The sequence below is a fragment of the Hyperolius riggenbachi genome, chromosome 11 (genome assembly GCF_040937935.1).
Source record: "Hyperolius riggenbachi isolate aHypRig1 chromosome 11, aHypRig1.pri, whole genome shotgun sequence".
In the NCBI taxonomy this organism is placed as follows: Eukaryota; Metazoa; Chordata; class Amphibia; order Anura; family Hyperoliidae; genus Hyperolius; species Hyperolius riggenbachi.
This window is the reverse complement of record NC_090656.1, coordinates 253,293,665-253,319,293: the sequence shown is the minus strand read 5'-3', so window position 1 is coordinate 253,319,293 and position 25,629 is coordinate 253,293,665. Positions and strand designations below refer to the sequence as shown.

Sequence of the window (25,629 nt, the reverse complement as noted above, 5' to 3'; positions counted from 1 at the left end):
CATCATGGAAGACATTACACAATCAGGTAGAGCACAAATTTAGACTGTAGAGTCTTCTTCAACTCCAAAGGCAGGAAAGAAACTGGATATTTAGTTTCTTCTATGTCACATGCTACAATGAGATGGTGAAGAAATGCTCACACACTTCTATGCGCAGATAGTCCATTTTCTCCGGCAACCAAAAGCAAATGGACACTCGTTGTTTGGCTGAACGATCGCAATACTTTATGGAATGACAAAGTGACTCAGGAACTCAGAAGGAACTTTATCAATCACCACACCTCCATGTTCTTCAAACCCAGCAACAGAACACAGAAACTCGTACCTTCTCAGGGTTCCACATCTAAACACAAGAAGACAACTTGGGGTTTTCAGTCCTGTGTAGTAAGGTGTGATAAGATTTGGAGACCTAGCAACCCGAGGAAGTTCTCAACTCAACATAGGAAGTGGAATCTCTGCAGGTCCCCACTCTGCGGTCTAACTACACATCAAAGAGAAAGGATACTTTAGAAAATGGTGAGGAGCACATTTTGAAGAGAGATGATGGAGAAGATGGGTTCAATAAGAGGAAAAAGTCTCTGTGGAACAACCATCACAAAATGGGGAGGAGAACTCTTCCCATCCGTTCTAACTGATATTATTATAGAATGCTCTTCCGTAATCCATACTGAAAGGTTGAAAAACAATACACACCGTTTGGCCGAGGACTAAAAATTAGCATTATATAATGAGTTTAAATGGCTTTTGCTGGTTGGATAATGTTGACTATTGGGACATAGAAGTGTCTGAGTATTTTTCTCAGAATAAATTTCTTATAACAGCAAATAACCTTCATAAACAGGAAAACGGTCTCCAGTTTAGACAATCGTGCTTCCCCCTAATGTTTGGATATATCTTGACCTAGATAGAACCAGCAGGTATTTCCGCTTCCTCAAGTCATTCCTCACGTTAGTATGAGTTGTTGCTCAAAACAACTGAACTTCCTGGTTCTATAACGTGTTCTACAACAGTTGTCGGGCAATGTCTCATCATAGCAGTTGGTTGTCTAATGGGTCACCTAACACTTTTCTTGTCACTCTAGTTGGTTGTCAGGTGGGTCACAAAAACTGGCCTTGTTCAATTTTCCAAATTTGAAATAAAGGGTTCAGAGCCTTGACTCATTTCCGACCAAAACTATTTTCTGTCCTTAGGAAGCAACGGAAAGAGCTACCAAGATCATCCTGCCATGCATGGTAACGTTGGCCCTCTGGAGATACTGGGGATAACTTTCTCTAACTTTACTGCAGGTTAAGCTTCCAGCATTACCATGATCAACGAAAGATCTACAAACCAAGTTCCACTATGGAATTATAATGAATTCGAGCAAGATGTCACACGGTTATTCTAATGGGATCTAGCCATTTCCAGTGTATTAGAATGACATTAGCATTACAATTAGGGACTCATATGGTGACTCTTACCGCAGGGTAAGATGGAGGAAAACTGGGGACCCTTTTATGCTGCACTTCAAAGCTTAAAAGGCATGTTATTGATTTGGTGTGAAAATATCCCCTGAGCGATAACTTAGGAGAAAAACTGAATTAAATAAGGTCGAAAGTTAGATACTTACCTAAGTAGAGAGAAGCCGCTGGATAAGGCTCCCCCACCCCCTTGAGCTTGCCAAACAAGTGCTGGGACCCCCTGAAAATATTCAACAAGGGCGTGCCAAACAGGTTCACGTTCACGCAGTAAAATGGAGCCACTCCTGCACGGCTTTTTCCTCCATGTGCAAGCGGCTCCGTGCTACGGTAAAGGTACCGTCAGTGCGCATGCGCTCATATACGCATGGGAGTGCAGCGTGAAGAAGAAGAGGGTCCCAGCGAGATGCGGTAAGCTCAAGAAGGATTAGAGCGTTCAGATGCTTCTCTCTACTGAGGTAAGTATGTAACATTTGCCTTTTTATCCCATCAGCAGCTTCAATAGAGTTATCTGGTGTGAGATCAGTGTGCTGCTTGTGACCTCAGTGGGCAGAACTTGTGCTGTAAATTCTTGGAATGCTTTAATCTCTCTCTATTAGCAGAAAACATAGAAACTGAAAGCAGAAGTCCTCTGTTGTTGTCTCACACTGCCCCCTAGTGACAAGTGGCCATAAACACACATTACAGCAGTACTAATTAGAAGCTAGGTAATGTAGCAAACAAGAAATAAAAAAAAATGTGCTAAAATAAATTGGCCTGGAGCACTCGCAAGCCTCAAAATAAATTGGCTGCTAAAGAGTTAAAGCGGATCCGAGATGAAAAACTAACTATAACAAGTAACTTATCTAAACTTTAGATAGTTTACACAGCAAATCTAGCTGCAAACAGCTTCAATAGAATATGATTATTTATTCCTGTGATACAATGAGGGCAGCCATGTTCTGTTTGTCACATTGTCACAGGCTGAGGGCTGGAGATGCTATCAGCTTGCCTGTGTGTAAATTCAGTCCCCTCTCCTCCTCCCTCCTCCCCTCTGCCTCTGACATCTCTGGCTAGTAGCACCTCCTCCTCCTGTGCAGACTGAGCTCCCATAAGCCCTTGCTACATTGCCAAGGCTCTCTGGAGAAGCTGTGGGCGAGGCTTGTTTAGTTTATAGGGAATTAGAGTATTAAAACAAAACAAAGTATTGGGCTTGAGGAATGCCCTATAAACTATATGAAAGGAACACCATTATGCAATGAGTAAACGTTTATCTCGGATCCACTTTAAAAAAAATCACAGATTTGCTTTAAGTGCACTTAACACTTTAATAACAAATTTAGCATCTGCATCATCTGTGTTTCACGTCCTTGAGATCCAGTTTACATAACCTTGCCTGTCATTTCACAGGTGAGAGAGTAAAGTAACTTTTTTTTTCTTTTTGTACCTCCCCCAAAAGGATTTCCTATAATACTACTAATTTCTCAGTGAAAATTCCTAACATTTGAAGTGTAGGAGTGACCTTTATGACAACTAATCTCTTCTAATTGGTTGTCTCCTATATTATTCCCAAATAGTTATAGCCATTGAATGTAATTTTCTCATTTGAACTGTATTATATCACCAAAGACGTAATTGCTGAAAATAATTCATACAGACTTATTCATAAAAACAAGCAAACGGGCAAAGCACTAACTTAAAATGCAGAACTTACTGCAGCCAATCAGAATCCACCTTGTTCCGGTCTGGCTTCTGTAAGGAGAATTCCGATTGGCTACCGAGGGCCACTATGTTTAGACCAGCGTTTCTCAAACCTGTCCTCGTGACTCCTCAAGGGTGAATGTTTTGCAGGCAACCTCACCTATGCACAGATGGGGTAATTAGCAGTGGCGTAGCTAAGAAGCTGTGGGCCCCGATGCAAGTTTTACATGGGGCCCCCCAAGCACTGTATACATGACAATTGATACGGCGCACCAAAACCTGCCAATGGCAACTACAGTGTCAGAGATGCAAGAAGGGGATGGGGAACAGTTTGTTAGTGATTACCACTATTCAATGTATCTATAGAAGTGATTATTATGAGCACAGGACCTATAGATAGCTAATACTGTAGTTGAGGGAGGGCCCTTCGGGGCCCCTCTGGCCCAAGGGCCCCGATGCGGTCGCTACCCCTGCACCCCCTATTGCTACGCCCCTGGTAATTAGTGTCTCAGCTAGGTGGGTTCCATGTAGATGAGACACTTATTATCCCACCTGTGCATAGGTGAGGTTGTCTGCAAAACATGCACTTTTGGGGAGCCACGAGGAAAAGTTTGAGAAACACTGGTTTAGACTGTTGCCGTTTTCACTAGACAAGCCTGTACAGGACAGGAATCAGAGCTTCTTAACCCTGGATTCTTAGAATAGATTATCTACTCGGTTTACATTAAAATATATTGCACTGTTTTGTTGGAAACAAACTTTGTTGGATTAAATAAGTACACTGAAAAAAAATTCCCAGCACGTCAACCAATTTCATAACCAGATGTGTTTTGAGGAACCAAAGAATGTTCAGGCTCCACTATATCCCACAGCAGCTGGCTCCAGAACTCTGCGCACTACAAGATGCCACCATCTCAAAGATCTACACAATGGAAGTATTTTGTGGGTAGTTTTGTGAGGGACAGAGAATGCAGCAGACCGTTGTATAAGGACCAGTCTAGTGGTGGCCTGGAGAAGGAGAGAGAGATAAGTTGAAGATACTTGGGTGTATGTAGTCTTGAGTAGAGTCACTTCGGACAATCCATAAAGCAATGTTCTAAGTGCAGCAAGAATGTCTTGTAGACGTCTGTTTATCAACCATCAAAAAAAAAAAAAAAAACGTAACAGAATCAATTAAAACACCTTTCCAAGATGGTCTGAAGGAGGTCTGCAAGAAACCAATGCACCTCAATCACTGTTTACATATTTGCACTTCCCTGCTAGAATTTCCATTCAGTAAAACACCAGGATATATATATTTTTATAATTCTTATTTTTATGATACATCTCATTTCAAGCCAAGGCTGTCTATAGTCTTTACCTAAATGTCCTCCAAAACAGGACTTGTTTTAAAAGAGTGCCGATTGCAATCGAATAAGAAGACTTGCAATCCCGCAGGTGTCCTTTGTGCAGCTTTCTGTGAGTCCTCACTGAACCCCTTTTTTGCCCAGGATACAATCACTTCCATCAGGGTTTCCATTATCATAAGAACGAAAGCCAACCCAGGCAGGCATAAGTCACTAGGGCCTATCTGGCCGCACCAATGTTCCTGTATTGACACATGAGGAGGTGTTTGAAGGTCTTTTTGAAGGTGGCGTTGCACAGGGCGTAGCAAGCAGGGTTTATTGTGCTATTGACGTAGCAGAGCCAGTAGCCTATATACCACACTGTCTCGGGGATGCAGGTCTCACAAAATGTATTTACAAGGACCATCACATTGTAAGGCGTCCATGTAAGGATGAAGGCTAGCAGGATGGCAAATATGGTCCTGGTGACTTTCTTCTCTCTAGCGGCCATCTGCCTTTTCTTTCTCACCTGGTTGCGAGCTATGGTTGCAAACTTCCTCGCCACGTTGGCAGGGCCCGAGTTGGGCAAGGATGAATCTTTGTTCAAAGCAATGGAGCACTCGGGCACAATCTCGATCGCTGTTATGCACTCATTGCCAGACTGTTTGGTGACGATCTTGATTTTGGACCATTTTGAAGCCGCGTTCACCTTCGGGTGCAGTTGCTGCATGCTCTGGGTGGGTGCTAAGAGAACACCAGAGGAGGCATTGTTACTCACAAGCTGCTTCTCCTGAGGGTTGTTGGTCATGCTAGCTGTGCTGGATTCATTTGAAGTCTCCTTTTCCTCCACAGCTTGAAGGTTGGTCAGTGACTTCTCTATTTTTCCATTCCTCACAGCAGTCTCCTCTTCTGGTTTTGCCTCCAAAGGTTCAGTTTTGGGAGGACTCTTGGTCTGTTTGATTAAAGGACTCTTCATTGAGCTTATGGGCTTCTTTTTTTCTGGTCGAGTGTCTGGACAGTGCCGTCGGACCCTGCTCCTGCTGGCCAGTGAGATGTGAATGTATAGGATGGTCATGATGACCACTGGAAGGTAGAAGGCTGCAATGGCTGTGCCAAACGTGACTGCTGGATTGGAAAGGAACTGAATGTAGCATTCATTATCCTTGACAGTCCTCTCGCCCACAATAAATTGCCAGAACAGTATAGCAGGTGCCCAGAGCGCAAAGGAAAGCAGCCAGGCAGCGGCGATCATCAGCCCCGCCATCTTGGTGGTCCTTCGAGCCGGATAAGTCAATGGTTTGGTTACACAGAAATAGCGATCAAAGCTGATGATTAAGAGGTTCATCACGGAAGCATTGCTAACCACATAGTCCAGAGCCAGCCACAGATCACACACAATGGGGCCAAGTGGCCAGTAGCCCTTAATAATGTACACGGTATAAAGGTTCATGGAGAAGACCCCAATGATGAGGTCGGCACAAGCCAGACTGAAGAGGAAATAATTATTCACCGTCTGCAACTGTCGGTTGACTTTGATGGAGAGCATGACCAGGATGTTACCCACCACCGTGACCAAGCTGAGGGACCCCGTCACGGTGGCGATGAAGATCATCTCCATCGTCTGGTACTGGTTGAGGACCTCTTTTGTAGAGTTGGGACTCTGAGTCCCATCGCTCGTGGAGTTCATCCAAGTGGCGTTTTCCATCATCATCGACCAATGAGGTGAGGAGAGATTGTAATAAAACTCTACGGAGATAAAGAAAGAAAAAAGTAAAAGTTATAAAAGGCTGTCACCAACATTATCACCCAGATAATTTTACTGTAAGACACAAAGTGTAATGTCACCGAGCTCGTTTGGAACATTGTGAGAAGGTCAGACGTGTTCTGCGTTCCTTGCCTAATGACTTTCAAAGATGACAGCAATGAGCATCTTGGGTCATCGCTATTAGTTAATTAGTGTGCCTTTTTTTTAATGAGCCTGACAGTTTCTCTCGTCCCAATTCACCAAAGTCGCCGTACTTTTTGTGCAAAGTGCCGCAGCTCTGGGAAAGCATTGAAGGCTTCAATCTAAGCGTATTTTCGAAGGCTAGGACGTTTCTGAAATGCTGTCTGCCGTGAAAGAAAAATAGCGGTAGCTGTCTGCTTCCTATGCTAATTAGTATAATTATCATCCACTCTGGCACAATGCTTTATACGCAGACACAGGGAAAGAGAATCCCTCAGGGAAGCAATATGCCATCGGGTTGCACGATGAAAGACGAGGGGGGTGTCTACACTGGGCGAGATGACAACCTGATGGATCCAGGCTTGATATGCCCCTTCGTAAAGCTTGTAGGAGCAGGAGCGTCACGTCTTTGTCAGATCTAGATGTGAGGGAACATCTTTGCATCTTATTGGGGGTCAGGCCACCATGTCTGCCCACAATGCTTCTGTCTGCTAGGCTGGAGTTAGGTGGTGGCCTGAGGGGATGCTGCTTGTGCTGGTGGGATGGTGCACAATGGGGTTTGAAATACAAAAGCAAAAACGGGCATGGAATAGTGGGTGATGCTGTATACAGAAAGTCACTGCACACGGGAGCAGCGTATGGAATGAGAAGGATTAGAAGAACTATAAAGAATTAGAAGCAAATGGAAGAGGGGAATGACTGTACATGGGTAAGGGGGGCTGCACATGGAAGAGGGGAATGACTGTACATGGATAAGGGGGGGGGGGGCTGCACATGGAAGAGGGGAGTGACTGTACATGGATAAGGGGGGGCTGTACATGGAAGAGGGGTGTGACTGTACATGGGTAAGGGGGGGCTGTACATGGAAGAGGGGTGTGACTGTACATGGGTAAGAGGGGCTGCACATGGAAGAGGGGAGTGACTGTACATGCATAAGGGGGGCTGCCCATGTAAGAGGGGAATGGCTGTACATGGATAAGGGGGGGCTGTACATGGAAGAGGGGTGTGACTGTACATGGGTAAGGGGGGCTGCACAGGGAAGAGGGGAATGGCTGTACATGGATAAGGGGGGGGCTGTACATGGAAGAGGGGTGTGACTGTACATGGGTAAGAGGGGCTGCACATGGAAGAGGGGCGTGGCTGTACATGGATAAGGGGGGGGCTGTACATGGAAGAGGGGAATGGCTGTACATGGATAAGGGGGGGCTGCACATGGAAGAGGGGAATGGCTGTACATGGGTAAGGGGGGCTGCACATGAAAGAGGGGTGTGACTATACATGGGTCGGGGGGGGGGGCTTATTTGCATGATTGCATCCAGACTGGTGTGGAGGCTGACAAAGCTGAGGGAACACAAAGTATATATGGCGAGTGGCGACTGAAGAAGCCCTAGTACCCTTTAAGGTAAATCTGAAGCAAAAATAAACTTATGATATAATGAATTGTACAGGATCTTCTCAAAAAATTAGCATATTGTGATAAAGTTCATTATTTTCTGTAATGTACTGATAAACATTAGACTTTCAAATATTTTAGATTCATTACACACAACTGAAGTAGTTCAAGCCTTTTATTGTTTCTCTTATTGATGATTTTGGCATACAGCTCATGAAAACCCCAAATTCCTATCTCAAAAAATTAGCATATCATGAAAAGGTTCTCTAAACGAGCTATTAACCGAATCATCTGAATCAACTAATTAACTCTAAACACCTGCAAAAGATTCCTGAGGCTTTTAAAAACTCCCAGGCTGGTTCATTACTCAAAACCGCAATCATGGGTTAAGGTGCGTACACACATGCGACTATAGTCGTTTGTAACGATCGTTCCCCGATCTTTACCAACGACGATCGTTACAAAAAACGAACCACCGACTATTAAGGCAAACGACGAACGAGCCAAATCGCTACAAAAGAAAGTTCTGTCTCGGCGGATTTTAACCAACGACGATCGTTTGCAAAAGTAGTACATCGTTGGAAACGATCGTTCGTACTAGGCTTGACATGCGCATTTCACTATTTCTCCATGGAACTTCTCATTTTTATGCGCAGGCGCAATAGTTGCTTTCTGTGATGTAACGTTCGTTCTAACGATCAGATCGTTACACACATTTTAAAACTACCTTTACTTAGGTCGTTCTTGCATCAATTAAAAGTTCGTTCGTCGTTCTTAACGAACGATCGTTGTCGCATGTGTGTACGTAGCATAAGACTGCCGACCTGACTGCTGTCCAGAAGGCCATCATTGACACCCTCAAGCAAGAGGGTAAGACACAGAAAGACATTTCTGAACGAATAGGCTGTTCCCAGAGTGCTGTATCAAGGCACCTCAGTGGGAAGTCTGTGGGAAGGAAAAAGTGTGGCAGAAAACGCTGCACAACGAGAAGAGGTGACCGGACCCTGAGGAAGATTGTGGAGAAGGACCGATTCCAGACCTTGGGGGACCTGCGGAAGCAGTGGACTGAGTCTGGAGTAGAAACATCCAGAGCCACCGTGTACAGGCGTGTGCAGGAAATGGGCTACAGGTGCCGCATTCCCCAGGTCAAGCCACTTTTGAACCAGAAAGAGCGGCAGAAGCGCCTGACCTGGGCTACAGAGAAGCAGCACTGGACTGTTGCTCAGTGGTCCAAAGTACTTTTTTTCGGATGAAAGCAACTTTTACATGTTATTCGGAAATCAAGGTGCCAGAGTCTGGAGGAAGACTGCGGAGAGGGAAATGCCAAAATGCCTGAAGTCCAGTGTCAAGTACCCACAGTCAGTGATGGTCTGGGGTGCCATGTCAGCTGCTGGTGTTGGTCCACTGTGTTTTATCAAGGGCAGGGTCAATGCAGCTAGCTATCAGGAGATTTTGGAGCACTTCATGCTTCCATCTGCTGAAAAGCTTTATGGAGATGAAGATTTCATTTTTCAGCACGACCTGGCACCTGCTCACAGTGCCAAAACCACTGGTAAATGGTTTACTGACCATGGTATTACTGTGCTCAATTGGCCTGCCAACTCTCCTGACCTGAACCCCATAGAGAATCTGTGGGATATTGTGAAGAGAAAGTTGAGAGACACAAGACCCAACACTCTGGATGAGCTTAAGGCCGCTATCGAAGCATCCTGGGCCTCCATAACACCTGAGCAGTGCCACAGGCTGATTGCCTCCATGCCACGCCGCATTGAAGCAGTCATTTCTGCAAAAGGATTCCCAACCAAGTATTGAGTGCATAACTGAACATAATTATTTGAAGGTTGAGCTTTTTTGTTTTAAAAACACTTTTCTTTTATTGGTCGGATGAAATATGCTAATTTTTTGAGATAGGAAGTTTGGGTTTTCATGAACTGTATGCCAAAATCATCAATATTAAAACAATAAAAGGCTTGAACTACTTCAGTTGTGTGTATTTGTATCTAAAATATATGAAAGTCTAATGTTTATCAGTACATTACAGAAAATAATGAACTTTATCACAATATGCTAATTTTTTGAGAAGGACCTGTATGTGTATGATAATTAATGGAACAATGGTAGCAAAGAAAATAGTCTCATATTGTTTCCCAGGACAGGAAGACTTAAATAACTTTAGTTATCTATGTAAAAGAGCTTCTCTGAGCTCTCCGACCCACTGGGTCAAATACAGTCCTATTTTCTGAAGCACTTTAACCCCCTTGCCGTTTCAATTATGTCGGCAAGGGGGTGGCGCAGCACTTTTTTTTAAAATCATGTAGCTAGCTTAGCGCTAGCTACATGATGGCCGATGAGCAGCGGCATCCCCCCACCCTCTCCGATCGCCTCCGGCGATCTGCGCAAGCAGGAAATCCCGTTCAGAACGGGATTTCCTGCTTGGCTTCCCCCGTCGCCATGGTGACGATTGCGATGACGTCATGGACGTCGGGACGTCAGAGGGAATCCCGATCCACCCCTCAGCGCTGCCTGGCACTAATTGGCCAGGCTGCGCAGGGGTCGGGGGGGGGGGCGTCTCGGCGCGGCGGGTAATGGCGAAACTGCGTGTAGCGGCGGTGATCGCGTACTACACGCAGCTATCAAAGTGCTAGCTGCGTGTAGGAAAAAAAAATTGTGAAAATCGGCCCAGGAGGGCCAGAGCAATCCTCCTGCGCGAGTTACCCTGAGCTCAGCTCGGGATAACCGGCAAGGAGGTTAACAGGCAAGAAACAGCTATAGACAGCTTGAGATAAGGTTTGACTGCAGGAAATTTTAATAGCACAAAAGACAGAGTGTGGTTTTAAAACTGCAACTGTGACAATATGGTGCAATGTTAAAAAAAAAAAAGCTATAAAACAGAAAATAAAAAATATGAGGCTTTTCTTTGCTACTAATGTTAATAATCCTAACATTTGTTCTAGTCATTATCCGTACTACACATACAGTTCATTATATCACAAGGTTTTTTTCGCTTCAGGTTTGCTTTAAGGGAAACCTGTAAGGACTTTAAAAAAAAGTTGAACTTACCATGCCCTCTACCGGCCCCCTGCAGACGCCGTCCTGTGCCGGGACAAAATGATCCGCCGGTCCCCGCCGCGGCTCAGTTACATTTGCGGTGACTGAGCCTGTTGCCAGCCATTGCGACCCTGGCTGCTCGCATCTTTGTTTGCGCTCTCGTCGCTGGGCGCGTCCTGCACAGGCGCAGTACGAGGTTTTCTCATACTACATTTGCACAGGATGCTCCCGGCTAAGGAAGGGAGAATGAGGACGCACAGACCCAGTGGGCGTCAATTTTCAAGACGCCGATAGCAAAGCTTAGAAACTTAGCCATGGCGAAGGACCGGAGGATCGCTTTGTCCGCCGCGGGCACAGGGTGTCTGCAGGGGACCGGTGCAAGCCTCAGGTAAGTTAACCATTTAAGCCTTCTGGACGTAGAAGGCCATGTGCGCTCCCGCGGCGGATCGCGCGCGTGCTCCCAGCCGCGGATCGTTAGCCCAGGAATCAATCAATCAGGACATGGTGCCCAGTGATTGATTCCTCTCCTCCGCAGAAAAAGCGACCGCTTCTCTCTCTTTCTCGCTTTTTCTGCCTCTTGTGTCCCCCTACGTCCCTCTAAGCGTACATATTACGCTTAGAGTGACGTCATGTAAACAAACTCATGGCTGCCATCTTGTGGCCAAAAAGTAAAACTACATCTACGTGTAAAAAAAATAATAAAAATAAACACTTATTTACCTAAAAAAATTACTATTCACATCCCACCCTCCCAAAAATACCCAAATAAAATGTTTAATAACAAAAAAAAAAAAAAAAAAACAAGCGGGACATGACAGCTGCAGGGGGCCAATAGAAGCCCCAGATATCAGTTTTTGTTTCTTTTTACTATCCGCAGAACCCCTTTAAGATATTGACATCGGTTGGGGCAGCCAATAACAACAACATTACATAACAATCTGTCTGACACCCGACTGATCTCTGAGCGCATTGTTTACCTTCTCACCCAACCCGCTGGAGGCCTCTCCATTGTCCCTCTTCCCCACAGATGTGTCGCTCACCTAAAGGGAAGGCTGTCTGTACAGCACTCAGCCCCAAACTGTCACCTTAGGGACTGAATTCTAATCCCTTGATCACTACTCTGTTGGAATATAGCAGTAGCAGCTGTATCTGTTTTCCTTAAAGCAAATCTAAAGTGAAAATAAACTTATGATATAATGAATTGTATGTGTAGTATAGCTAAGGAATAGAACAGCAGTAGCAAAGGAAAGAGTCTCATATTGTTTTCCAGTAACCATAGAAGTTCAAAAAGTGCAAAAAGAACACTATTGGGTGCAGATTTGCATTTGGATCATCCAAGCACTCCATACTTTATTGAAGGCCAGTAGTGTTTTGTTTGTTTTTTCAACTTTTTGTACTTTTGCCTTCTTTCATTTGTTTCCTTTGGAGATCTTCTTTGCTTTGCTAAGGCCCGATGAAGGGTCGATATTGACCCGAAACAGACTAGTGTCATTGCCTGAAATTATTATGCAAACAAAATGTACAATATATGTCTTGTGCAAGATTGTCAAGATTATGCGATTCCCCTTGGAAGGACTAATCTTGTCTTGGAAACGTTTTGATACAGAAATCTTTTTACTGGAGTATTTTGCATTTTTGATACCATAAAGTTGAACATTAACCACTTCACCTCTGAGGGGTTTTACCCCCTGAGCACCAGAGCAATTTTCACCTTTCAGCGCTCTTTTCATTCATTAGTCTATAACTTTATCATTACTTATCTCAATGAAATGAACGATATCTTGTTTTTTTCATCACCAATTAGGCTTTCTTTAGGTGGGACATTATGCCAAGAATTATTTTATTCTAAATGTGTTTTAATGGGAAAATAGAAAAAAATGTGGGAAAAAAAAATCATTATTTTTCAGTTTTCGGCCATTATAGTTTTTAAATAATGCATGCTACTGAAATTAAAATCCTAGAAAAGTATTTGCCCATTTGTCCCGGGTTATTACACCGTTTAAATTATGTCCCTATCACAAAAAATAAATAAATTGAGGAGTGTGGGAGGTAATGAGTTAATTTATAGTGTAAAACTATATATTTATATATGACAAATGTTTTTGGGTGTAGTTTTACTATTTGTCCACAAGATGGCTACAGTAATTTTTGTGCATGCGTTCTGTAAGCGTAGGAAGTACGCTTACATGAAGTGCAATGAGGCTGGGAAACTTTTTTTTTTCACAATGATCGCGCTGCTTCTCATAGAAGCAGCTGATCATTGCTGTGGGGCATAGATCAACGAACGGGAAAGTTTTTCCCCATTCATTGATCTCCGGGCGAGTGGGCGGCGGCATGCACGAGCGCAGGAGCACGCGCACGAGCAAGCGGGAGCACGGACAGCGGCGGGGGGTGCGTGTATCTACACTCCTGGTGGGGATAGGATGTTAAAAGGAGCTTAGATACACGCTACTGTGGGGGTAAAGTGGTTAATATATTTTTGTGGTTTCTCATGATCCCTATCCTCTTATCAAGATATTCTTGGGTACCCCTCTGACAGCCTTCAGGAGTTCTCGCGTCCCCACGTGCATCCAGAGTGGCACGTGTGCAGAACGGATGTGCTTGCCTTCTGAGGTCCGTGAGGAAGCGAGTACTTCTGATGACTGCCTGAGGGGTACCAAAGACACAGCGGGTCACTAAACTCCTCGGGAAGACTTTCCAAGGGGTGCCAAAGAAGCAGGAGAGACCAAGGACTGTTTCGGTAAGTATCTAACCTGACATGAGTTCCCTCACTTCCGGTCCACTTTAAACCACATATTATTATTATTATTATTATTATTCAGTATTTATATAGCGCCGACATATTACGCAGCGCTGTACAGTGTATATATATATCTTGTCACTAACTGTCCCTCAAAGGAGCTCACAATCTAATCCCTACCATTGCCATATGTCTATATTATGTAGTGTAGGGCCCGTTTCCACTATAGCGTTACGAAATCGCCGGCGAATCACCGCAGGCAAATCGCATGCGGGTGCGATTCCGCATGCGTTTTTTGCCGCGATTTCGCATGCGATTTCGCATAGGTAAGGCTGTATGCAATTTTAACCATGTCACTGCCTGTGTGAATTAACATGGGTACCTATGCGAAATCGCATGCGAAATCGCGGCAAAAAACGCATGGGGAAAACGCATGCGATTTCCCTATTAAATACATTGCGTGCGATTCGCCTGCATTCCACACGCAGGCGAATTCTGAGGCCCCTACCCTGCAGATTTTTTCTGCACAGAAAAACGTGCGGAGAAACGCACAAGTGGAAACAGTCCCATCCACTTGTACTGACTGTGCAAATCCGCATGCGTTGCCCGCATGCGGATTCGCGATAGTGGAAACGGGCCCTAAGTACTGTAGTCTAGGGCCAATTTTATGGGGAGCCAATTAACTTATCAGAATGTTTTTGGAATGTGGGAGGAAACCGGAGTGCCCGGAGGAAACCCACGCAGACACGGAGAGAACATACAAACTCTTTGCAGATAGTGCCCTGGCTGGGATTCGAACCAGGGACCCAGCGCTGCAAGGCGAGAGAGCTAACCACTACGCCACCGTGCTGCCCTTGGCTTCAAGCCCTTGTTCAGCCTCCTAGCTAGTGAGCAAATTCTTTCCTAAGCACACCTGCAACCTGTATAACCTACTTCCTTAGAGATCAACCCTCACCCACCAGCACTGCAGCTTAATAGACTCTTATCCTTATGTGAGACTCTTTGGAAGGTACAGTGCTGGCCACAGAGAGTTAATCCTATGCCAGCAGAGGGAGGGAGGTGATTAGGGGCCAGGAGATGATTGGGAAAGGCTGGGTTGTACTCTCTCCCTGACTGCATCATGTGGAGCACACATGAGGAAAAAAAAAAGCAGTGAAATGTGGTCATGGGGCGAAGCCACTAATCGCATATGTGCCTTGCAAAAAGAAGACAAAATGCATTGCCAATTAACAGTTCCAATGGTTTTTGGTTTAGCTTACACTGCAGTCTCGTTCATTTGATAAATGCTGCATGTCAAATCCACAGACAGCGACCGCAGCGCACCGCCAGGTGAAAACACAACAGTCTAATTACACACTCAGCTTTGGCCAGCATATGATCTGCAAGGAGTGTATACAAACTCCCCTCGGTTATGCTGAGTAAAGGTAATTGGCTCCCCCCCCCCCCCCCCCAAAAAAAAAAGACTGTGGTGGTGACATCAGACTGGGTGTTGCTTTGAAGGACAGTTAGTGACATGAATTGCTCCATGTACTCTCTGTAAAGTGCTGTGAAATATTTATATGGGCATTAAAAAATAATTATACACTGTACAGAAAAAAAATATCCCAGCATTAATCACCTGCCTTCTACTAACAAACCACAAGATGTCACTATAGCTCCACACTGTATTGCAGTTACCAGTTACAGGAGTCACATAAGAAGAGCGCTCTACCGTGTACAATCCTATTACCATCGGATGACATATTTGCCTGTGATAGTTTATCCCAGCCATACTGGGAATCCTGTGCAGGTGCAGCACTTTCACTGCATAAGGTGGGCTAGGAAGAGGAAATACAACCTATTTCTTGGCATGAATCCCAATCACACCCCAAAAATACCATCTAATAGCAGAGTAATCAGAGTGCTCAGGTGACTTCAGGCAATGAGGATAGATGCTCTGCTTGGATTGCATCATCCTGCTGTACAGACACCAATGGAGGTAGGGAATAGACTGAATCTCTTTGAGAAGATTGCAGCTTGCACCACAGCCAGTCAGGGCAGTTTCTAGGCTATAGAGCTCCCAGGGTGCGGGTATATAGACTGCCCCCCCCCCCCCCCCAGCAATAGTCAGAGATTTCACCCAGTATTAATTAGCCAGAGGAGCCCCTTGTATTAACAAGCCAGATGAAGCCTCCCAGCATAGGTAGCCAGTGCCCCCCCCCATATAGCAAGAGAGCCCCTGTTAAGCCTTTGCCTGGATGGCCTGTGCCTAGGATCAGCCCTGTAAATACGATAGGGCACAATGACGTTGGGTTCAGCATAATAAAAACAGTAGGAAAAGTCAGATGCTAATAATTCTCCATTGATGTAAATTCTATCCTAATTTTATGCAGTTTGGAAATGGACCAATTAAAAGAGTCAGCTGCTGCATGTGACATACCTGTTCCCGCCTCCAAAATGTGAATAAATTTAGGATGAACTCTGAATAATTGACCCCTCATTGCCCCTTCCTAACCAGAGACGAAGCACCCTCATGTATTTTACCAGATATATCAGTGGGAACATTGGAGAAAACCCCTACCTTGCTCTCTGTTTCATCCTTCACTGCTCAGCCTGCTTGTTGTTATCAGCCCTGATAAAATCCCCGACTGAACATTCAGTCTGGCTTTGCTCAGGAATCATTATAGCTACGTCTGTCTTCTCTGATGTCTTTTCAAGCACAAGCCTGCCCCCTTCTGGCTCTGCTCAGGAATCATTATAGCTGAGTTATTATAGCAAAGCCAGACAATGCTCAGTCAGGGACTTTATCAGGGCTGATAACAAGCAGGCTGAGCAGTGAAGGAAGAAACAGAGAGCAGGGTAGGTGTTTTCTCGAATGTTCCCACTGATCTATATGGTAAAATACATGAGGGTGCTTCATCTCTGGTTCACTTTAACTACACATTTTCCAGCAACTGTATATTAACATATTATTACCAGTATACATTATTATATACTATATATGTATGTAGTATGCCCTCCAGCAGCTAATAGGAAAAAAACAACATAATAAACCAGCACAGCTTATAAAACTCTCTACCTTATTTCCAATGCAGCAGCAACTGTGTACAGCGCTATGCCATAATCAGAGCCTGACACCCACACTAACACATCATCCACTACAGCAGAACATACAGCAGAACATACTAAACACCAGGCTGCATAATAATACATAAAGAAATGCACACATCAGCATGGCTGTGCTCCACAGCACCCCCCGGCTGTCACTTACTGCACCTGGCGATTGCATAGGGAACCCTGTTGGTTTCAGGCCTCTTGCACACTACATGCAATTCCGATTTGCGATTTTGATGCGATTTTACATGTGATTCAGAATTGCCGATTTTGAATCGGTACTGCATGCTGCGTTTTTTCGGTGTTTTTCTTCTTCTGTTGATCGCATCCAGGGAAAATCGTAATCATTTGCGATTTGCAGCATGCAAGAGGCCTAAGGGCCCTTTTCCTCTAGCAAGCATGATCACAAGCGCAAATCACCTGTGCTTGCGATTGCGCAAGCTGCTTTTTCCACTAGCCACATTTGTACCCTTTGCCGTTGGGAACATAGCGCGATCGCACTGAGAATCGTGCCGGCCTGCGATTGCAATTCAGCAAAAAACAAATTGCAGTAGTGGAGATAAGCACCGCGATTTGCATGTTACCACGGTACTCTAGCAATCGGCAAAACGGCTGCGCTCCGCTTCTTGAAGCGGATCGCAGCCAGCGGAAAAAGGCCCTGAATGTTTCATATTATCACCAACTTCCAGTTCTCAATTATTTGGGGCCGGTAGCCAGAATTTTTTTTTGCCTGTTACAGACAGGTAGTTTGTGTGGGGGAGGTGCTTAGAGTTAGGTGTCAAGACAGGTAGTTTGTGGGGGGTGTTTAGGGGTTAGGCAGGTAGTGGGGTAAAAGTTAGGTAGGTAGTTTGTGCGGAGGGAAGGGGGGGTGTCGGGGGGGGGGGGGGGGGGGTTAAGGGTTAGGTGTCAGGGGGTAGGGTTCTATCGGCATTACTGGACACCCAAATTGCCGTGTGCTTTTTTTTGTATGTACTACCCACCCAACCTTAACTAGCCCCGCAGCAGAACCCCCCCCCCCCCCCTCCCTCGGATAACCTCAACCATCTCCGCCACAACCCCCCACAGCTAGCCTTCAAGAGACACTGAAGCAAAAAAAAAAAAAAAAAAGTATGATATAATGCAGTGTTTCTCAACATTTTATTGGTATGTACCCCTTTTAAAACCCTGTACTCACCGAGTACCCCCTAGCATAGTAAACATTATCACACGTACCCCTTACAAAATATATATTTAATCATAGTACATGATAATTGGTTCTAAACAATTTCCAAGCATTTACTATTACTTTTAATTAGCTAAAATACTAACTTGGTGTTGTTTAAATAAGATTTATCTTTTTCTAAAACTGTAAATTTGATATTCTTGGTTAAGTATATCAAGCCCGAGTACCCCCTGGAACCATCAAAAGTACCCCCTGGGGTACGCGTACCACACGTTGAGAACCTAGGATATAATGTATTGGTTGTGTAGTACGGATAATTACTAGAACTTTAGTAGCAAAGAAAATATTCTCATATTTTTATTTTCAGTTACATAGTGTTTTTTATAACATTGCATCATTCTGTAATATTTGCAGTTTACACACTACTCAGCATTCTAAATGTTTTTACAGAGCAGGCTAGTGAACTGTCCTCTGCACAGTAAAATAATATACAATGACTGACAGTTGAGATAGCAAGCTTCAGAAGTCAGAGCTCTCTGCGACTTTGAAAGTCGTGGAGCTCAGTGGCTTTTTTGCATAGCTAACAACTGGAGATTCTTAACTCTTCCTGTATTGTAAACAATATTAAGACTTGTCTCTGCTCCTAATGTTTTATTTCTTAGCTGTACTACACAAACAAATCATTAAATCATAATGTGTCTCCTTAACCGTCTCTGCCCCCAAAACGGCAAAATACATCATTGTAATTATTGGCAAGGAGGGGAAACTTGGGTGCCCTAATTACCCCTCCTTGCCGATAACTACAAGGGGTGGTGCCCAAACTTCCACCGCTAGTGGGCCCCAAAATTTCCTGCTCCCACCATAACATTGTCACAGACTACGGAAAATATGTGATTTTTGGGGAGAATGGAAGGACGTGGCAATTCTGCTGTGACAGCACCATAAGAGACAAATGACTACAGACGCAGCGCTTTATGAGTGAGCCGCGGTAATAATGTCAGGTGGAAGGCGGGGGGGCATCATTACCCGCGTCTGAGGTGTCACAACACCTCGCTCCCGAGCTGTGACACCGAGCTGCCGAGGTGTGACAAGTGACAGGCTGTGTTTCACAACAAAAAGATCTCAAGGATGTTTCTCCAAGAATATCAGACACAGCAGCAGAGCTTAGGACGGCGGAAGAGCCTTTGTCGGGAGTAAATCTCCCCCGCAGTGTCAGTAACTGCCTTCCGCCTGTCCTCAGCCACTCTCCATGACGCTCCTGTGAACTTTAAAAAGAGATTATACGGGGAGGGAACATCAAAGAGGAGCTGCAGCTAACTAGCGGTTACATGGCATTGAGGCAGAGAGAGACGCACATACACACACAGCCCCCTCGCTGATCGCCGTGCGATCTGTCAGTCCATCCGCCGAACGCAGCCATGTCATTTCCATACAGAGTAACTTCATGTGTTCCGCACTGTCCACTAATGCTTCCACTGTACTGAAGCAACCTTTTCCTCTATATACCGGCTCATATAAAGGAGTTCCAGTGGGTGGGGGCAGCTCTTGAGAAATCCTGCAGGTGCGCACGGGAATGGGAAATGCGTGGGGAAGTTAGGCCAAGGTGTACACATAATGATGAACGTGTCCTAGAGGGAAAAAAGCTTGTGCAAATGTTCTTTTTCCTACGTAGTTGTCTTTAAAGGTGTCCATTAACAAAACAATATTTTCATCAAATATGATCAATCGATCAGATTTTTACGAACGAATTGTACAGAAACCTATGCAATATGTAGAGAAAAACGATGGGAAACGATTGTATGGTTGATTGGAATACAGAACTTTGACGATTGGAATGTTGGATTTTAAAAACGTATATCTGAAGAGAGAAAGTACCTTGATCGTCCCGTTTATGAAACAATTGATAATCACTTTCCCATTACACACGATGCCAAAAAATCTGATCGAATGATCGCATCTGAGGAGAATATTGTACCATTAATGAGCGTTCTGGACTAATCCATTTCCTCATGCAGGATGTTTAAAGGAGAACTGTAGTGAGAGGTATATGGAGGCAGCCATGTTTATTTCCTTTTAAGCAATACCAGTTCCCTGGCAGCCCTGCTGGTGTATTTGGCTGAAGAAGTGTCTGAATCACACTAGGAACAAGCATGCAGCTAATCTTGTCATATCTGTCTAATTTGTCAGAAAAACCTGATCTGCTGCATGCTTGTTCAGGGGCTATGGCCAAAAGGCAGAGGATCAGCAGGGCTGCCAGGCAACTGGTATTGGTTAACAGGAAATAAATATGGCAGCCTCCACTTTACTTCAGTTTAAGGTTTCCTTTAGACTTTCGCACTTTTCACATGTGAAAACACGTATTTTACACGCAAATCCCCCTGCGTATTGTGCACCTTCCTATGTGTAATAGATGTGGTTGTTTCCAACTGCATTAAAGTGGAGCTGAACTCTTGCACAGGGCAGAAGGAAAACAGAGAAATGTACCCTGTATGTGTTTAGAGAGTTCAGCCTGCCTGATCCCCCCTCATCTGTGCCTATTCACAACTGTAATTTGATCTCTCAGCTGTGTCAGCTCAGGAGTCTCCTCTGCCGTGGCTGAGCAGCTAATTTGTAAACACAGGATGTTAACCCTACGTCTGCTTCCATGAAAGCAGGAAGTAGACACTGCAGATTCATTGCAGGATTTGTATCGGCTATAAAAAAAGAAATGTTTTTCTTTAAGGGTTATTGTGCTGTTGCTTGTCTTTCAGAGCAGAGTGGAAATTTTCTGGTCCGCTTTCTAATACATCATGATGGAAAAATTAGAACGGTTTCTAAAAAAAAAAAAGACCAAGCTCTCAGCTCTTAAATGAGAACCCGGGAAAATGCATGAGATGTGAATGAGGCCCTCTGACTAACACGGTCTGTCAGGCCTAATGCATATTTTTCATATAGTGGAAAAACGCCAAAAAAGTATACATTTAGCGATGAGCTATAGAAACATGGCGGCTGGCCCGCCTACTCGTCTGCCACTGATTTAGCACTTGTGCAATTCCACCGCCATTCAGGGAGCGCTTTCGGAAAGGAAGGAAATCCCAGGAGGGGGATGGACTTGTCCAAAAACTCCCAGGTTATAGTTGAAAACTTTTTGCCACTTTATCATGAAACATTTGTAGGCGAATCCGGTACCGGTTTGTGGATCACGCGGTATTTTCGGCCCCCCTCTGCAGTCCTTCCTCAGCCAGTTAGTTGGTTTCAGCAGCTTCCGGTTTCCTTTTTGTTGTGAAAGTGCCGCTGACTCTGCCGGCATTCCCGTTACTTCCTTGATTTAGAGATACTTGTGATGACTTCATTAGCGGTCTGTCAGGAGGACATCTGCTGCAAAACTGGAGAGGAATCGCTGCATTATCATTATTACACGAAGGTGAATCTGCTGGGAGGCAGCCCTGGCAGCTGCAGGATGACCCAGACCTGTGGGGACCCCAGCAACTGACCCCTCCTCTCTCTGATAGGGCCCCACCCTACATAGCAGGTGTGGTTGTGGTCACACTGGTTATAGTTTGGGGAAGTCACAGTGACTGTTATGGGAGAGAGTCATAGTGGCCACACTCGTTAGGGGTTGGAGGTCATTGGTGGCCAGACTAGTTGTATGATCCCCAGAACACAGGCAACCGGCTAAATGGGTTACCCCAAAGGGGAAAGGAGAAAACATTGGGGAGACCCATCAAAGTTTAGCCAGATCGGCAGTTACGCCCCTGGTAATACATTGGTTACAGGGGCGTAACAATTGCCCCTGCAAGGGATGCAGCTGCGGGGGGCACTTAGGGGGAGAGGCTTGAGGGGTCCCACGGCTTGACCAGGCCTGTTTTTAGATGCAGGGAGGCACAGAACAGGAATGGGGGGGGGAGGGGGGAAGCAGGCAGTGGCGAGCCCGACTCCCCCTCCCTCACCTCCGGCTCCTCCTTCAGTGCTCTATACTGGGGGCACTCATAACTGGCTAGCCTATACTGGGGGCACCTATAGCTGCCTACCAATACTAGGGGTACCTATAGCTGGCTAGCTATACGGGGGGCACCTATAGCTTCCTGCCAATACTAGGGGTACCTATAGCTGGCTAGCCTATACGAGGGGCACCTATAGCTGCCTACCAATACTAGGGGTACCTATAGCTGGCTAGCTATACGGGGGGCACCTATAGCTTCCTGCCAATACTAGGGGTACCTATAGCTGGCTACCTATACTGGGGGTGCCTATAGCTGCCTACCAATACTAGGGGTACCTATACCTGGCTAGCCAATACTGGGGGAACTCGTACCTGGCTACCTATACTGGGGGCAGCTATACCTGGGGGGCCCATCCAAAGTTTTGCAGGGGGCCCAGTGATTTCTAGTTACACCCAATTGGTTATATCCTTACAACAGTCCTGTTACTGTGGTAACGCCCAATAACTGCTGGAGAAATAAGAAAGAGAGGAGAAATGTCTTTGAAGGCGATCGTCCTCGCGCCGCCGCGTCAGAAACACGCGGAATGACAGCTATTAATCGGTTTCAGATTTCCACATTCCGAGCTATTATTTGCGTTCCTCCCTCCCCGCCTCCAGCTCCTTTTATCGGTGGCTCCATTTTGTAAATGGGAGGAGAGGCAGGCTCATTAGAATTCCGACCTTGTTAAATGAAAGATAGCCCGGGCGATGGCGTTTTGTGACGAGGACAGAGGAAGGTAATTATAGCGATCCCTTCGTCTTTTTCTGGACCCGACAGCTGGGAAAATGATTATTGGATGATTTAAAGATACCGAGCACGGTTTAACGTGGCGAGCGAGCGCTCCCCGTTAATGACCTGCGTGTTTTACTCCGAAGTAAGACTTAAAGAGACACTGAAGCGAAAAAAAATTAGGATATAATGATTTGTATGTGTAATACAGCTAAGAAATAAAACATTAGGAGCAGAGACATAAGTCTAATGTTGTTTCCAGTACAGGAAGAAAAAAGAAACTCCAGTTGTTATCTCTATGCAAATTGCCATTGAGCTCCATGACTTTCAAAGTCGCAGAGAGCTCTGTGTTCTGAAGGCTGTTATCTTAACTGTATTGTTTTTTCTTTTGCAAAGAACAGTTCAGGACAGGTCAAAAGTTCACTGGCCTGCTCTGTAAAATCATTTAGAATGCTGAGTAGTGTGTAAACTGCAAATATTAGAGAATGATGCAATGTTATAAATAAAGCTGTATAACTGAAAATAAAAATACGAGAATATTTTCTTTGCTACTAATGTTCTAGTAATTATCCGTACTACACAACCAATTCATTATACCAATTTTTTTTCGCTTCAGTGTCTCTTTAATACGCTGAGATCAACACGACAGGAGAATTACTAAGGGGAACTTTTAAGGGAGAGATTTGGCTTACAGCAGAATGAGGAAAGGCGTTCATACACGTGCAATGAGTATAAGGGGCGGTTTGGTGGATTTTTTGTTTCCGCCCCCCTCACTTGCTGCATGAGGCAATTAAAATATATCTGATATTAAAGTGGACCTGAACTCTTGAACAGGACAGAAGGAAAACAGAGAGAAATGCACCTTGTATGTATTTAGAGAGTTTAGCCCATCTGATTCCCCCCTCCTTTGTGACTGATCACAAGTGTAATTTGCTCCCTCAGCTATGTCAGCTCAGGAATCTCTGCTGCCATGGCAGAGCAGCTAATTTGTAAACACAGGATGTTAACCCCATGTTTGCTTCCGTGAAAGCAGGAAGTAGACACACTGCAGATTTATTGCAGGATCAGCTGTAACAAAGAAACGTTTTTCTTTAAAGGTTATTCTGCTTTTACAGAGAGGAAGTTCTGAGTTTGAATCCGCTTTAAAAGATATCAGAGGTGCAGTTAGATTTACTTACCATTGGCTTCTTCCAGCCCACCCCAGAGTATCTGGCCCCTTGCGGTAGTTAGGCTGCCCTCCAGGCCGCTGCTGTCCCCTCCAAAACATCCCCGCCCACATCTGTGGTTTCCACTACTGCGCATGCCCGTCCATGCGCCTCCCTCAATCGCACTCCCGAGGGATGGGAGTGTTCTCTACGCTTGTGCAATCTGCTGGGAATCGATTCCCCCAAAATATCAGATTCAATATCACAGGATGGAAGATCTAGGTGGATTGGGGGGCAAGGCAGGAGCGGCGGTAGATCGATGGCCCATAGTGGTGTCACCTTGGGTGGTAAGCGCTTTGCATGGGCGTAGCAATTACCCCTGCAACCTCCGCCATCGCAGGGGGGCCGAGAGGCTTTGGGGGCCCCTCCTCCACCCTCTCCCCAAACGCAAGTGAAGCCAATTAGTAAAAAACCCTCCCTGTTCTGTCACAAAAACCGTGTGCAGGAGCGGGTGTAATTTTTTTCTGCTTCCAGAGGCTGCATCACAGCAGAACACTCTCTGCTGCCATTCGCCGGCTCTCGATCGCATGACCCGTATTGGGGTTCTGGGGTCCAAGGGGGCCCATGCTATCATTTTTGCTGAGAAGATGTCTGTAAAGAGCTGCAGAAGATGTCAGTGCTATATAATTATGTAATAATAATATGGAAGCAAATTACACTATGATTATGGTAGGATTAGATCGTGAGCTCTTCTGAGGACAGTCAGTGACATGACTATGTACTCTGTAATGTGCTGCAGGAGATGTCAGTGCTATATAAATACATAATAATATGGTAGGACATTAGACTATGGCTATGGTAGGATTAGATTGTGAGCTCTTCTGAGGACAGTCAGTGACATGGCTATGTACTCTGTAATGTGCTGCAGGAGATGTCAGTGCTATATAAATAAATAATAATAATATGGTAGGACATTAGACTATGACTATGGTAGGATTAGAGTGTGAGCTCTTCTGAGGACAGTCAGTGACATGGCTATGTACTCTGTAATGTGCTGTAGAAGATGTCAGTGCTAGATAAATACATAATAATAATATAGTAGGACATTAGTCTGTGACTATGGTAGGATTAGATTGTGAGCTCTTCTGAGGACAGTCAGTGGCATGACTATGTACTCTGTAATGTGCTGCAGAAGATGTCAGTGCTATATAAATACATAATAATAATATGGTAGGACATTAGACTATGATTATGGTAGGATTAGATTGTGAGCTCTTCTGAGGACAGCTAGTGACAGGACTATGTACTCTATAATGTGCTGCATAAGATGTCCATGCTATATAAATACATAACAATATGGTAGGACATTAGACAAGACAAGACAAATAACATTTATATTGCGCTTTTCTCCTTGCGGACTCAAAGCGCCAGAGCAGAGCAGCAGCCACTAGGGCGCGCTCTATTGGCAGTAGCAGTGTGAGGGAGACTTGCCAAAGGTCTCCTACTGAATAGGTGCTGGCTTAATGAACAGGCAGAGCTGAGATTCGAACCCAGGTCTCCTGTATCAGAGGCAGAGCCCTTAACCATTACACAATCAGCCAACTGCATTAGACTATGACTATGGTAGGATTAGAGTGTGAGCTCCTCTGAGGACAATCAGTGACATGACGATGCACTCTGTAAATAGCTGCAGAAGATGTCAGTGCTATATAACTACATAATAATAATATGGTAGGACATTAGACTATGACTATGGTAGGATTAGAGTGTGAGCTCCTCTGAGGACAGTCAGTGACATGACTATGTACTCTATAAAGTGCTGCAGGCAATATCAGTGATATATAAATACATAATAATAATATGGTAGGACATTAGACTATGGTAGGATTAGAGTGTGAGCTCCTCGGAGGACAGTCAGTGACATGACTATGTACTCTGTAATGTGCTGCA

At 44.9% G+C, this 25,629-nt stretch overlaps 1 protein-coding gene across 2 annotated transcripts in view; it reads right to left on the bottom strand.

Moving 5' to 3' along the window:
- Positions 1-3,709: 3,709 nt before the first annotated feature.
- Positions 3,710-25,629, bottom strand: part of CHRM4 (cholinergic receptor muscarinic 4) — a 445,775-nt gene continuing 423,855 nt past the window's right edge. For both annotated transcript variants that reach the window (XM_068259690.1, XM_068259689.1), the window contains exon 2: positions 3,710-6,208. In XM_068259690.1, coding sequence (XP_068115791.1) covers positions 4,704-6,173 — 1,470 coding nt within the window. In that variant the 5' untranslated portion in view covers positions 6,174-6,208 and the 3' untranslated portion in view covers positions 3,710-4,703. The remainder of the gene's footprint in view (positions 6,209-25,629) is intronic.